Source organism: Mauremys reevesii, linkage group 1, assembly GCF_016161935.1.
Source record: "Mauremys reevesii isolate NIE-2019 linkage group 1, ASM1616193v1, whole genome shotgun sequence".
Taxonomy (NCBI): Eukaryota; Metazoa; Chordata; order Testudines; family Geoemydidae; genus Mauremys; species Mauremys reevesii.
The window spans coordinates 216239685-216254063 of NC_052623.1; the positions used below are offsets into that span (position 1 = coordinate 216239685).

At 50.1% G+C, this 14379-nt stretch overlaps 1 protein-coding gene across 1 annotated transcript; it reads right to left on the minus strand.

Moving 5' to 3' along the window:
* Positions 1-538: 538 nt before the first annotated feature.
* LOC120368631 lies at positions 539-5668 on the minus strand. Its single transcript, XM_039480933.1, has 8 exons — positions 5379-5668; positions 4963-5085; positions 4320-4415; positions 2893-3035; positions 2642-2685; positions 1883-1915; positions 1231-1280; positions 539-907 (listed from the first exon to the last, which is right to left on the minus strand). Exons 1-8 carry the CDS (start codon positions 5442-5444, stop codon positions 539-541), a joined length of 924 nt encoding a protein of 307 aa, XP_039336867.1. The 5' UTR covers positions 5445-5668.
* Between the last annotated feature and the right edge of the window lie 8711 nt (positions 5669-14379).

Below are 14379 nucleotides of genomic sequence, written 5' to 3' on the forward strand. Positions count from 1 at the left end.
TGGATCCACCCCATTGTGCTGTGATTGCAGCTCCACGGAGGAGTAAGGAAAGGGCTCCCTCCACGGAGGTTGAGCCGTTGCTTGAAAATTCGCTGAACAAGCTTCTGGGAAGCAGGGTGCTCCCTGGCAGATCCCATTACCTGCAAAGGCTGGTGAAGGGATGGATGAAAGAGCAGAGATGCTAGGTGGGACTATACCTCCAGAGAGCCACTGGCAGAAGGCTGGAGCTGCACCCTGCTGACGAACTCATCCCAGTGCTCCAGGATGGCGAACATCTCATATAGGTGTTGCCTGGCACACAGTCCAAGCGCTCGGGCGAATCCCTGAGAGACAGAAAGATGGGAATGCTGAGCAAGAAGCCAAGGGGCCAGGATGGGCTCTCAAAGTCATCGCCATTGGCATGGGTATAAGGAAGATCTTTTCAATCTACTGGACCTTGTCCAAGGCAGAACATACACATGTAGCATCAGGGGATTGACAAGGAATGAGGGATCACTTGACCGTGGAGGAGCAAAGACCTCACCTCTCTTTCCACTTCTCAGAAATCGACCATCTCCACCAGAAGCCATAGCTGGGGCTTGATGCTCTCTGCTGGAGAAAACATCAGCACGGTGCCCCAGCACTTGTAGAGAAAGCTCTGCGAAAGAGACACCATCATGCTAGATGCATTGGGCACGGCCTGGCATGCACAGAGCCCACTGGCTATAGGTGTCTGTTTCACTGGCCCCAAGCTGCCCCTGAGTAGCGACTGCTGTTCTGAACTAGGCACTGATCCCCAATTCCTTCCAGGACACACTGACCTAGTCACTGGGCCACTTATCACTGTGAGCCAGCTGGCGCCTGATACTAGCAATGAAACAGCCCAGCCAGGTAGGTCCGAGATGAAGAAGAGAAGGTCTTCCAGGAACTGGCAGGGAAAGAAGAGCCAGTTAGAACCGAAAGGGGCCAAGAAACTGGTCCCCTTAATAGCTCCAGCCAGGAACCCACCACAGCTGGGAGGAGAGGGGAAGAGGGAGTATGCACTTTCACCCCCGACGTCTCTCCTAATGCTTGTGAATCCTTGTGAGCTGCCCCTAGTGCTTCTCCAATTGTATCTGCTGGGCTCAGCCGCTTCCTCTGTCCCACAATGCAGTGTGGTTGAGGGGCCTCTTAATCGTGCCTCAGCATGGGGGGGCTGGACTAGATGACCTCTTGAGTTCCTTTCCAGCCCTCCATTTCTCTGACCCTTACCTGTAGCAGCTGCTGCTCCCACTCCTTCTGGCAGAAGCAGGTCTTGTGATCTGGAAGAGAAGAGCAGGTCTTGTGATCTGGAAGAGATGAGCAGGTCTGTTTCCTTTGTGTTTAGACCCTTCTACTGGGGAGCAGCCTGCAGCCTGGCTCTTGTTTGGCGGGGAGTGGGAAGGAGCTGCCGACTCACGGGCCCCAAGGGGATCCATGGCTCTTTGCAAATCGCTGATGGACAACAATGCTCCTCAGACCCAGACCCCTTGATGTGAAATAGCCAGGAGTTCTGCTTGCCAAGATCGTTCCCCAGGGTGTGAGGTGTCTGATGAAGGTTAGATACGGTCCTGGAAAGGATCCTTCCTGTCTGGGCACAGGGGGCTGGGCTAGATGAACCAAGGGATATGATCCTGACATGATCCTCTCTGATTCCAAGGTCACAGCATCATATTATCCTGGATTCAGAGGGAGGCCCTGGCCTCTCCCTCTCTGAGCCCAGCACCACAATGTCCCCTCCCTTCACTCCTGCAAGGGGAGACACTCCCTCCTCACCTTCCACATAGAGGAGTATTTCCGTCATGTAGTTATCCCAGAATTGTCCCAACCCGGCCTGGAACATGCTGATCAGCTGGAAGAGGAGGAGCATGGCTGCCCTTCTGACCTGCACCGTCATATACGAAGATGCACTGAGCACCTAGCGGACAAAGAGCCAGAGGTGGCTGTACCCCTCCCTTGCAAGGCAGTGTGAGAAGGGCGCTCCCTACAGGTGCAGGTGGAGAGCTCAGTGGTGGAGGGAAGGAGACAGAAGGGAGGTGGAGCTGACAACCAGGACAGGATTGAGATGGGTATTTCAGTTGATCAGGGACACTCCATGGACCAGCTATTGGCTCCTTCCATCCTCTCACTCCTGGGCTGGCTCTAGCTCAGATGAAAGGAGACAGGATTATCCAGAGGCCATCAGGCAGCTGCTGGGTCAGATCCTTGGCCTAGGTTAGAGCAGCACCAGGGGAGCTTGAAGCAGCCCAAAAGAGGCAGCTGGGCCATAAAGGGAATCCCCAGCTGCCCCTTGGTAAGGGAGGATGCTGGAGGCCAGGGGGCAGGAGGGGGCCTGCACAACAGTCCCTAAGGGCTCATTCCAGCTGGCTTCTATTGGAGCCATCCGAGGGATGCACTAACTTGTGCTGGGGGACCTGGTCCAGCCCCAGGATCAGGGGAGCCAGGAAAGTGGCCGGCTCAAAGAGCTCGCTGGTTCTGTTAAAGGCCGAGAGTGCTGGATTGATGTGCAATGAACACGAGGAATGTGACGAGCCAGCTCCTTTGGGGGCTGCGGGGAGAAGAGCCACCAGACATTGCATGCCAGCTCCAGGAGTGGCCCCTTCCCACTGAGCATAAGGATACCTCCTGGCTGCGGGTTACTCACCAGCAGCTCCTGGGGTAGAGTGGCCCTGGGGCTTGACCGACACCCTGTGAACAGAAAGGGGGGACATCCCATCAGGCTCTGGAGGGATCTTTTACATTTGTCTCTGAGCTCTACCTGTGCCCTTGACAGCTGGCTGTGTCCTTGCAATGTGCCGGAACCAGAGCCAAGAGCTGATCCCCACCCCAACCTGGGGGCAGACGCCTCTCGCTACAGAAGGACTAAGAGCTGGTGGATAAAATACTGGGACTCACCTCTGTTCACCTTGCCGCACCTCCTGGCCAAGGGCAGCCTGCCTTCTTCCTGCATCCACCCCGACCGAGGTCTGCAGGAGGAGAGGCAGGGCTGGCCCATGGGCTGCTGGACTCAGTTGAAGGAGCAGCCTAAGCCATAAAACCTGCAGAGCAGAGAAAAACCATCTCAGTATGGAAATATCCTCTTCCTGCACCAGCTCTCTCTTTCCTGCACTAGACAGGACCCCTGGCCTCACCACCGCCAGCCAGACCTCTCTACCCAGCCTGAACCATGCAACGATTCCCACCCCCTCCTCCTTCACACCTGTCAGTGTCTGCCTCCAGCACCAAATCAAGTGACACATGACTGACCCCTCCCGCCTTTTGTTGAGTGTAGCATCATCGACAGCACAGTATTTCCTAACTCCAGTCCCACTTGGAAAGGCTGTGTTCTCACGGCGTGAATGCAATACACCAGCTTGATAAATAAAGAGACTAGGAAAACCAATCCTATCAAGTGAAACCATGACAGACACTCAGGGAGGTTTGAGCTCTGACCTTCACATCCCCGCACAGACCTGCGCCACTTGAACCACAGACGCAATTGCTGTCTGCTGTGTGGACAAGAGGGGGACTTAACACACACTCTGCCAGAGGGTTACACAACTCTTTGCTAGACAGTATAGAATAGTGGAGATCAGGAACCCCCCGGGGTCTATCTCCATCCAACTAAAGCACGTATATTTGGCATGCTCAATCTGAAAGACAGTGTAGCTGAGTGCACAATACTTGGGTCTGCCTTATTAGAAATATGGCTTCTAGTCTCAGCTCTGCCTGAAGTGACCTTGTGCAATGTCGCTGTTAATTTGTTCAGTGTGGGGAGGGGCTGGCTAATACTTGACTGCTTAGGCTTGCATTCTGAGGCCTGGGTCAGTAATCAGGTCTGTGCAGTGTGTGGAAACCTAAGCGGTAGTCAGCAGAGATGAAATTTGGATGTAGTGTCTCCCAGCTCAGTGGACTCTCCCTTAGGCACCAGGGTAGTGTGGGTGAGAGGCAGGAACTCCTGGGCTAGGGTTGGCTTTTGCAAAACAAGAATGTGATGGGCTGTATAGACCCCACCCTGTAACAGCCAGGAAAAAGTTAACAGAGGGACCGATGAAGAGGGACTGAGTTATGGAAGCTGCAGAACCAGCATGACTGACCACAGGGGATGCTAGAGAGGAAGAGCCCCTGGGACACCAAGCCCTGGCATGCAGGGGCACTCAGCCAGTGAGTGATCTCTGTTCCAAAGAACCAGGTCTGGCTCAGCTCCGGGGTCCATTTTACCCAACCACATGATGTTCTGGAGCGGGGAGGCTCATATAAATAAGTCTGGTTGGGGCCTGTCTCATCGAAAAGCTCAGACCCAGAGAGGCCTGCGTCCAATGGAGAGGGGCAGGGTCACTTACATTGGCCATTCTGGGGGAGTCACCCAGGGACTGCAGGGTGCTGGAGCAGAGCTGGCGGACCTCCAGCTCCATGGTGCGCCTCCCGCCTGCTTCCTCCTGATGGTGAGAAATAAAGGAGACACCAGGGAGATTTAGATTCAGTGGAGACCTCCGTGGCACGGTAACTGTAGTGGGCATGGCAGGGGGTGAAAATGGGGCTTGAAGGGAAAAGGTGCAACCCTGGCTGTGACTGTGCCATAACCAGCCCTGGCTCTGTGTGGAGCCAGGTCTAGGCTCCACCCCTCTGCCTGGTGAAAACCAGATCCATCATGGCTTAGTCTCCTGTAGGGCGGATGATCACAGTGGGGTGAGAGAAGGAGGAAGCCAGGGGTCCTTCCCTCCCAGCACGAGGGACAGAGCCCGGATGGCAGCTGGGAGAGGGATCAGAGAGAATGGGCTGGGAGGAAAAAACACTGTCTTCTATTTATCATCTTCCATCAGTAGACGAAGGGCGCTGTCCCCAGTTCCATCTGGTTCCCAAGCCCTATTTGCTGCCCATCGCCTGCCCCTCCCCATCTGCAGCTGCCCCTCCTTCCCTAACCCTTGACCCCATGTTCTGCCCTTTTCACGGACCCCCATCACTAAGGTCTCTGTGGATTCTTACCGTGCTGTCGAGAGTCAGGGTGCACTGATGCACCAAGAAGTCAGTTAAGAGTCTTGATGCAGATTTCTCCAAGACCCCATGCGCCCCCATTGTCCGTATAAAATAAGCAGGGGCTTCTCTGACCTGCCAGACCCAGACAGAAACAGAAATGATTTGCACACAGTGTGGAGGGACCTTGTCCCCTCCCAGTCCAGGCTGGGATCCTTTCTCAGCGGGGTGTTTGGTGAAATACTGCTAGGCAGCCCAGAGATGGCAATGCAGGCGGAGCCCTGCTGGGATTCTTTGCCCCACCTTCTGCCCTACACTATGGAGCACTGATGGGTCATGTGTTTCGATGCACAGGGTCCCGGCAGGCTCCGCACTGGCAGCCAGACATTCACTAGCTTTGGCCACATTCGCCATGGTTCCAGACTCACCCGTATGCTTGTGCTCTGCAGGATTGGCCCCAGGGCTGTGAACAGCTTCTCTGTATGGTGTGTCATTTTGGAAACTGTAAGAGACACAGACACACGGCTTGGCAGGGCTGATGTTAAACTGGGGTGTGCAGTAACCTGAGCTCTCAGGAACCTTAGAGCAACCTCAGTGTCCCTACATGACCCTCCTGGCAGGTTACCCCATGGGAAACCAGCTGCATCTGCCCACGCTTGCAGTTCCAGCAGTGATTGTCCTCTCTCATTGCCACAGCATTGGCTGAGGGGCTGCAGGACTTGGATTATCTACTGCAGACAGGTACAAATGATCCCAATGAGGCCCAGTGATAAGCACTGCTAATTGCACAAGAGGCCATAACACATCAAAAGATGAGGCCTCACTGTGGGGTCACTCACTGTTGGATCGGACTAGCCGGTCCAGAATGAAGAGACTGGCACAGGTCTCCTCTTCCTCGTCCTTTTCAGCCTCCTGAACAGGAACACAAGCAGCTCCACAAGGAACAAGCGAGCTGCAGGAAGAGGAGTGAATCATAATGGGGTGAATCATAAAGAGCAAAGGAATATAGTTCTATGCCTGGGCTCTGAAATTCCACAGGCTGTGATCTCCTTCTCTGGGAAAGGTGAATGGGTTTCTTACCCAGATGGACCAGAGAGTCCAGGGTCTCTCTCCGCTCCTCCAGGTGCTCTCTGGGTAGATGACACACCTAAGAGAAGAAAGCAACACCAGAAAAGGTAAACTAGATTAAGTGTCTCTCAGGCCAAGCCCTTGGATGGCAGAGTGAAGGGGTGAGTGAAGGGTGAGGGTGGCAGCGGCACAGGAGCCAGCAAACAGAGCTGTAAATAGGGGAGTTTCAGTGGGAGTTTGCAGGGGAGACCAAGAGAGCCAGGCAGAGGAATAGACAGGCTAGTGAAGGTAGTGGGTGGTGTTCTGCCAGTGTTCTGGTGCCCATTGGGGGTTTGTTTTGCTGTGGGTTGTGGTGGTTTGTTTTGTTTTGTTTCCTGAACTAACAGGTTTTAGGTGGGAAGGCTATGACTGATACAGAGGGAACAGTGGAAGACACAATGAGGATGAATGGATGTGGAAGCTGCGGCATGTACATAATCCTGGAGGAGGTACCTGAAAAGAGTTTTGTCTGCATGAAGTGCCGCCTGATAGAGCTGATGGAAGAAAAGATCTGATGATTGGAGATATAGGTGGAAACTCTGGTTGAGTTTAGAAGGGGGTTCAAGCAGATGATGGAGCAAAGACATGAGGAGGCTGAAGAGAAAAGCTCAGACTTGCAGATGGAAGCAGGACCAAAGAATTCTGAGGGGAGACTGTTGGGTGAGGAAAGTGGTCAGTGGAAGCTTGTGACTAAGGGCTTGGCTACACTTAGCGCCAGCGCTGCAGCTGCAGCAAAACACACACACCCTCTGCCAGCGCTGGCGCTACAAAGCGCTAAAGCCAGCAGCCAAAGCCAAGCCCCCAGAGCGCCCCAGCGCCTCCCGGCGTGTCCCCACAGGGGGCTGGGAGTGAGGGACAGCAGCTGAGTTTTTTTCCCAGCGGCGCGCTTTGACTACACAAGCGGCCTTCAGCGCGCAGCGGCGCTGCTGGGCAGCGCTTTGAAATGCAAGTGTAGCCAAAGCCTAAGAGAACCAAGCAGAGGAAAAGACGGGCTAGTGAAGGAGAAATAGAGCTCAGGAACAGGTTTGCAGAGTTGGAAAATGAAGAAGGGGCACAGCAGGTGGTCGCTGAAGGTGAGAAAGCAAGGAAGAAGAGAAGAGCAGCTAGTCCTATAGGGAGAGGGGAAGCGTCAATGGAGATAACACCGAATATGAGCCCCAGGAGGATACGGGATGGGTTGCGGAGGATTGCAAGGGACAATAGAAATCGAGAGGACTTGGAGCCAGAGGGAACAGGGGATAGACCGGAGAATCGCATCATCATCAGAAAAAGGCAGGTCTTCATGATTGGGGACTCCTGTCTGCCGGGTGCTAAGATACAGGATGTGGACCTAAGGCTGAAAAGGACACTAACAGGAGCGGGAAAGAATCTGCTGATTTTCCTTCATGTGGGAACAAATGATACAGCTAGATTCTTGCTGGACCATATCAAGGGAGACTATGCCAGACTAGGGAAGACATTTAAGGAAATCGAGGCTCAGGTGATCTTCAGTGGATTCTGCCGGTTCCTAGAGAAGGGCAACAAAGGTGTTACATGATTATGACAATCAACAGATGGCTCAGGCAGTGGTGCTATAAGGAGGGCTTTGGGATGTATGGCCGCTGGGAAGCATTCATGGACAGAGGACTGTTCTCTCGGGATGGACTTCACCTAAGTAAGGAGGGAAATAGACTTCTAGGATGGAGGCTGACACAATTGATTAAGAGAGCTTTAAACTAGGAATTTGGGGGAGATGGTTGGGAGATGTCTAGGTAATCTCCACACCGGAATTTAACATTGAGAGGGAAGAAAACAAAGTAAGAAAGGATACAGCTGTGGGTATGAGAATGGACATAAGGAGGAAGGGTAGTGTAGATACCAGTCTAATCGGTGATACTGGTGGTAGAATGTCTGTGCCTAATCGAGTAAAGAATGTCAGTGAAGCCAAACAGCAAAAATTAAGATGTTTGTGCAAGGAGCCTAGGTAACAAAATGGAGGAACTAAAGCTACTGGTGCAGGAAGTGAAACCAGATATTATAGGGATAACAGAAACATGGTGGAATAGTAGACATGACTGGAGTACAGGTATTGAAGGCTATGTGCTGTTTAGGAAAGACCAAAATAAAGGCAAAGGTGGTGGAGTAGCATTGTATATCAATGATGAGGTAGACTGTAAAGAAATAAGAAGTGATGGAATGGATAAGACAGAGTCTGTCTGGCCATAATCACATTGGGAAAGAAAGCTACCATAGCCTCCCCTGGGATAGTGCTTGGGGTGTGCTACAGACCACCGGGATCCAATTTGGATATGGATGGAGACTTCTTTAATGTTTTGAATGAAGTAAATACTAATGGGAATTTGTGTGATCATGGGAGACTTTAACTTCCCAAATATAGACTAGAGGACAAGTGCTAGTAATAATAATAGGGCTCAGATTTTCCTGGATGCGATAGCTGATGGATTCCTTCACCAAGTAGTTGAAGAACCAACAAGAGGGGATGCCATTTTAGATTTGGTTTTGGTGAGTAGTGAGGACCTCATAGAAGAAATGGTAGTAGGGGACAACCTTGGTTCGAGTGATCGTGAGCTAATTCAGTTCAAACTAGATGGAAGGATAAACAAAAATGGATCTGGGACTAGGGTTTTTTATTTCAAAAGGGCTAACTTTAAAGAATTAAGGAAATTAGTTAGGGAATTGGATTGGACTGAAGAACTTGTGGATCTAAAGGTGGAGGAAGCCTAGAATTACTTCAAGTCAAAGTTGTAGAAACTATCAGAAGCCTGCATCCCAAGAAAGGGAACAAAATTCATAGGCAGGAGTTGTAGACCAAGCTGGATGAGCAAGCATCTCAGAGAGGTGATTAAGAAAAAGCAGAAAGCCTACAAGGAGTGGAAGATGGGAGGGATCAGCAAGGAAAGCTCCCTAATTGAGGTCAGAACATGTAGGAATTAAGTGAGAAAGGCCAAAAGCATGTAGAGTTGGACCTTGAAAAGGGAATTTAAACCAATTAGTAAAAGGTTCTATAGCCATATAAATAAGAAGAAAACAAAGAAAGAAGAAGTGGGACCGCTAAACACTGAGGATGGAGTGCAGGTTAAGGATAATCTAGGCATGGCCCAATATCTAAACAAATTCTTTGCCCCAGTCTTGAATGAGGCTAATGAGGCGTTTAGGGCTAATGGTAGGATGACAAATGGGAATGAGGATATGGAGGTAGATATTACCACATCCGAGGTAGAAGCCAAACTCGAATAGTTTAATGGGACGAAATTGAGGGGCCCAGATAATCTTCATTCAAGAATATTAAAGGAACTGGCACATGAAATTGCTAGCCCATTAGCAAGAATTTTTAATGAATCAGTAAACTCAGGGGTTGTACTGTATGACTGGAGAATTGCTAACATAGTTCCTATTTTTAAGAAAGGGAAAAAATGTGATCCGAGTAACTATAGGCCTGTTAGTTTGGCATCTGTAGTATGCAAGGTCTTTGAAAAATTTTTGAAGGAGAAAGTAGTTAAGGACATTGAGGTCAATGGTAATTGGGACGAAATACAACATGGTTTTACAAAAGGTAGATCATGCCAAATCAACCTGATCTCCTTCTTTGAGAAGGTAACAGATTTTTTAGACAAAGGAAACACAGTGGATCTAATTTACCTTGATTTCAGTAAGGCATTTGATATAGTTCCACATGGGGAATTATTAGCTAAATTGGAAAAGATGGGGATCAATATGAAAATTGAAAGGTGGATAAGGAACTTGTTAAAGGGGAGACTACAACAGGTCATGCTGAAAGTTGAACTGTCTGGCTGGAAGGAGGTTCCTAGTGGAGTTCCTCAGGGATTGGTTTTGGGACCAATCTTATTTAATCTTTTTATTACTGACCTTAGCACAAAAAGTGGGAATGTGCTAATAAAGTTTGTGGATGACACAAAGCTGGGAGGTATTGCCAATACAGAGAAGGGCTGGGATATCATACAGGAAGATCTGGATGACTTTGTAAACTGGAGTAATAGTAATAGGATGAAATTTAAGAGTGAAAAGTGCAAGGCCATGCATTTAGGGATTAATAACAAGAATTTTGGTTATAAATTGGGGACACATCAGTTGGAAGTAACAGAGGAGGAGAAGGACCTCGGAGTATTGGTTGATCACAGGATGACTATGCGCCACCAATGTAATACGGATGTTAAAAAAGCTAATGCGGTCTTGGGATGCATCAGGCGAGGTATTTCCAGCAAAGATAAGGAGGTGTTAGTACCGTTATACAAGGCACTGGTGAGACCTCATCTGGAATATTGTGTGCAGTTCTGGTCTCCAATGTTTAAGAAGGATGAATTCATACTGGAACAGGTACAGAGAAGGGCTACTAGGATGATCCAAGGAATGGAAAACCTGTCTTATGAAAGGAGACTCAAAGAGCTTGGCTTGTTTAACCTAACCAAACGAGGGCTGAGGGGAGATATGATTGCTCTTTATAAATATATCAGAGGGATAAGTATCAGAGAGGGAGAGGAATTATTTAAGCTTAGTACCAATGTGGACACAAGAACAAATGGATATAAACTGGACATTAGGAAGTTTAGACTCGAAATTAGATGAAGGTTTCTAACCATTAGAGGAGTGAAGTTCTGGAACAGCCTTCCAAGGGGAGTAGTGGGGGCAAAAGACATATCTGGCTTCAAGACTAAGCTTGATAAGTTTATGCAGGGGATGGTATGATGGGATAGCCTAATTTTGGCAATTAATTGATCTTTGAATATTAGCAGGTAAATATGCCCAATGGTCTGTGATGGGATGTTAGATGGGGTGGGATCTGGGTTACTACAGAGAATTCTTTCTTGGGTGCTGGCTGGTGAGTCTTGCCCACATGCTCAGGTTTAACTGATCGCCATATTTGGGGTCAGGAAGGAATTTTCCTCCAGGGCAGATTGGCAGAGGCCCTGGAGGTTTTTCGCCTTCCTCTGCAGCGTGGGGCACGAGTCACTTGCTGGAGGATTTGCTGCACCTCGAGGTCTTTAAACCACGATTTGAGGACTTCAATAACTCAGACATAGGTTAGGGGTTTGTTACAGGAGTGGGTGTGTGAGATTCTGTGGCCTGCATTGTGCCGGAGGTCAGACTAGTTGATCATAATGGTCCCTTAAAATCTATGAGTCTATGAGAGGCAGATTCTAATTCCCATCTAAACAACAGGCCAGCAAGCTGGATCAGTCTATGAGTGATGCTGAGGCTTCGGGGGCAGTGGCTCATGTAGAAGCAGAGTTTGACGGGTCAGGAACCGAAGATGTGGAGTGTTGGAACAAGGTGTGGGATGCTGATGTTCCCAGTCAAACGGATTGGGGTGGGTGGGAGGAAAAGAAACCAAAGGAGAGTTCTCCAGGATCCATCCCTCAATGGGAACAGGATGAGGCAGGGACAGCTCTTCCCACAGCCTACCCAGTTTAAGCCAACAGTCCCCGGCATTTTGCCTGAGTGATCCCAGCATCTCTTACCATGGAGTGGAGTGCTGGGAAGAGGGTGCCAATGTCCTTCCTCAGGGCAGCCTCATCCATGTCCCTCACGCAAGCAAGGCTCTGTACAAGAGAAGAGATGCAGGACATGGCAATGACATGTCAGGCAGACAAGCCTCAATGTGTAGAGTCTCCATCAGCAGCTGGGTTACCACAACCCAGACTTGGAAGGAATAAGGTTATGGCCCCGGTGGAGAGCAGCTTCCAGCTGGGGCCGGACTCTCCCTTCTCTGGGAGGGGCATTTGAGCCCTTTGTTTGCACTAGCCTAGTATCACTTATGGTTGATTCAACGGGATAGTTGTACCTGGTGCCAGCTGGGGTGATGTGTGTGCTGAGAGGATGGCAGGGATGGTGGGGCCCGGTTTGGAAGAGCGGGGTCTGCCCTAATTACTTATCACTACTGATGTTATGGCAGCGCCGAGGCTCTAGTCAGGATCAGGCCTTGTTGCACTGGGTGCAGCACAACACAGACAGAGACAAGCTCTGTCCTGAATGGCTGACAGTCTAGAGACCCACGCAGACAGGTCAGGGATGGAGAGACAGCATCCAAGGGCTCCTCCCTGCCCCCCCTGAGGAAACCACGGGGGAGCTTGGCAGGGAGAGCTTAATGTCCCTTCCTGCGGCCTTACCAGGAGCCAAGGATCTGGTCCATTGTCTCTGCCTGCTCACCTCCTACAACGGTCACTTCCAGAGTGTACCAGGGATGTGTATTCCTGCTTTCTGGCCTTGGGCTGGCCACTTCCCCTCCTGGAGCCTTGCTCTCCGCAGGTCTAGGCTGGGCTAACAGCTAACCCTGCCCTGGGCCCAGGGAGAGGTGAGTGCGCGGGACACTGTGGGGAGAGGTGAAGCTCAGGAGGATGGTTATTATTTCTCTCCCTGGTTCCCTAATGCAGCCCATTGATGACCAGCCAGCAAAGAAGAAAGAAAGCAGAGCCAGGTGCTGGGAATGGAGTCTCCTCTCGTCTGCGACACCTGCTCTGGCAAGTGGGGGGCACAGCATATTCTCTAGGGCCAGAGAATGGCAGTGAATCTGGGAGCAAGCAGATGGGGAAAGGGGGTCAGAGCTTAGAGGGTCAGTTTGTCGTGGGAAAGGCAGTAGGGGACGGGAGTCCAGGCTGAGTTGGTGATGGAGGGAACCTTGTACCATCTGTGCCATGGGCACTTCCCCAGTGTGCTGTGGATTTCCCACTCTCTCCTCACTCACTCTGGTCTTCATTGGCCTTTCCTCATTCTTGCTGATTGGGGCAAGCTGTCCCCTGGGTGACGAATAGGCCTTTCGCTTGGTGCCTAAAATGAACAGAAGGAAACTAAGTTTGCTCTTAAGCAAAGTAAGCTGTCATGGGATTAGAGGGAAGGTCCTCTCATGGACTGTAGCTGGTTAAAAGACAGGAAACAAAGGGTAAGAATCTATTTTCAGTTTTCACAATGAGGTAAATAGTGGGGTCCCCAAAGATCTGTACTGGGGCCTTTGCTGTTCAGGGGTAAAATGGTGAGGTGGCAAAATCTGTGGATGATACAAAATTACTCACCATAGTTAAGTCCCAGGCAGACTGCAAAGAGCTACAAAGAGATCTCACTAAACTGGGTGACTGGGCAACAAATGGCAGATGAAATTCAGTGTCGATGAGTGCAAAGTAATGCACATTGGAAAACATAATCCCATATACAAAATGACAGGGTCTAAATTAGCTGTTACCACTCAAGAACGAGATCTTGGAGTCATTGTGGATAGTTCTGTATAAACATCCACTCAATGTGCAGCGGCAGTCAAAAGAGCTAACAGAATGTTGGGAATCATTAGGAAAAGGATAGATAAGAAGACAGATAATATCATATTGCCTTTATATAAATCCATGGTACACCCACATCTTGAATACCATGTGCAGTTCTAGTCACCCTATCTCAGAAGAGATATATTAGAAATGGAAAAGATACAGAGAAGGGCAACAAAAATGATTAGCGGGATGGAGCAGTTCCATACGAGGAGAGATTAAAGAGTCTGGGACTGTTCATCTTAGACAAGAGAAAACTAAGGGGAGGCATGATAGAGGTCTATAAAATCATGAATGGTGTGGAGAAAATGACTAGGGAAGTGTTATTTATCCCTTGACATAACACATGAACCAGGGGTCAGCCAATGAAATTAATAGGCAGTGGGTTTAAAACAAACAAAGGGAAGTATTACTTCACACAATGCATAATCAACCTGTTGAACTCATTGCCAGGGGATGTTGTGAAGGCCAAAAGTATAACTGGGTTTAAAAAGAGCTAGATAAATTCATGGAGGACAGGTCCATTAATGGCTATTAGCAAAGATGATCAGGGATGCAATCCCATGCTCTGGGTGTCCCTAAACCTCTGATGGCCAGAAGTTGGAACTGGATGACAGGGGATGGATCCCTTGATAATTGCTCTGTTCTGTTCATTCCTCTGAAGCACCTGTCATTGGCCACTGTCAGACGACAGGGTACTGGGCTAGATGGACCATTGGTCTGACCCAGCATGGCCGTTCTTATGTTCTTATGAAGAGCCCCTGGGGAGCTGAGCTGGTAGAGGGAGCTGCCTGATGGGTAAGTTCCCCCTTTACTGTCACCCAGGCTGCCCGGTGGTGATTCCAGTGCTGCCCTATGGCAGCAGGGCTTTAGCCCAGCGTGGGATGGCATGGAGGCTGGCGTGTAGGATGGAGCACAGGGCAGTGGCTTATGTGCATGTGCAGAGCAGGGCACAGAGCCTGGGTGGAGTCTCTTCTTGCCCTCTCAGCACTGGGGTTTTGCAGTCACTGTGGCTGCTTTCCCCCACCCTTTATTCCTAGCACTCAATACTGGG

Excerpts from the sequence above, each read along its gene's own strand:
- LOC120368631 (XM_039480933.1), bottom strand. The coding sequence starts at position 5,444 with ATGACACACCATACAGAGAAGCTGTTCACAGCCCTGGGGCCAATCCTG. Across the intron at positions 2,686-2,892 it reads GTGCGGCAAGGTGAACAGAG|GGTGTCGGTCAAGCCCCAGG; the intron begins GTGAGTCCCAGT and ends TTCTGTTCACAG. Across the intron at positions 1,281-1,882 it reads CTTCGTATATGACGGTGCAG|ATCACAAGACCTGCTTCTGC; the intron begins GTCAGAAGGGCA and ends CTTCTCTTCCAG.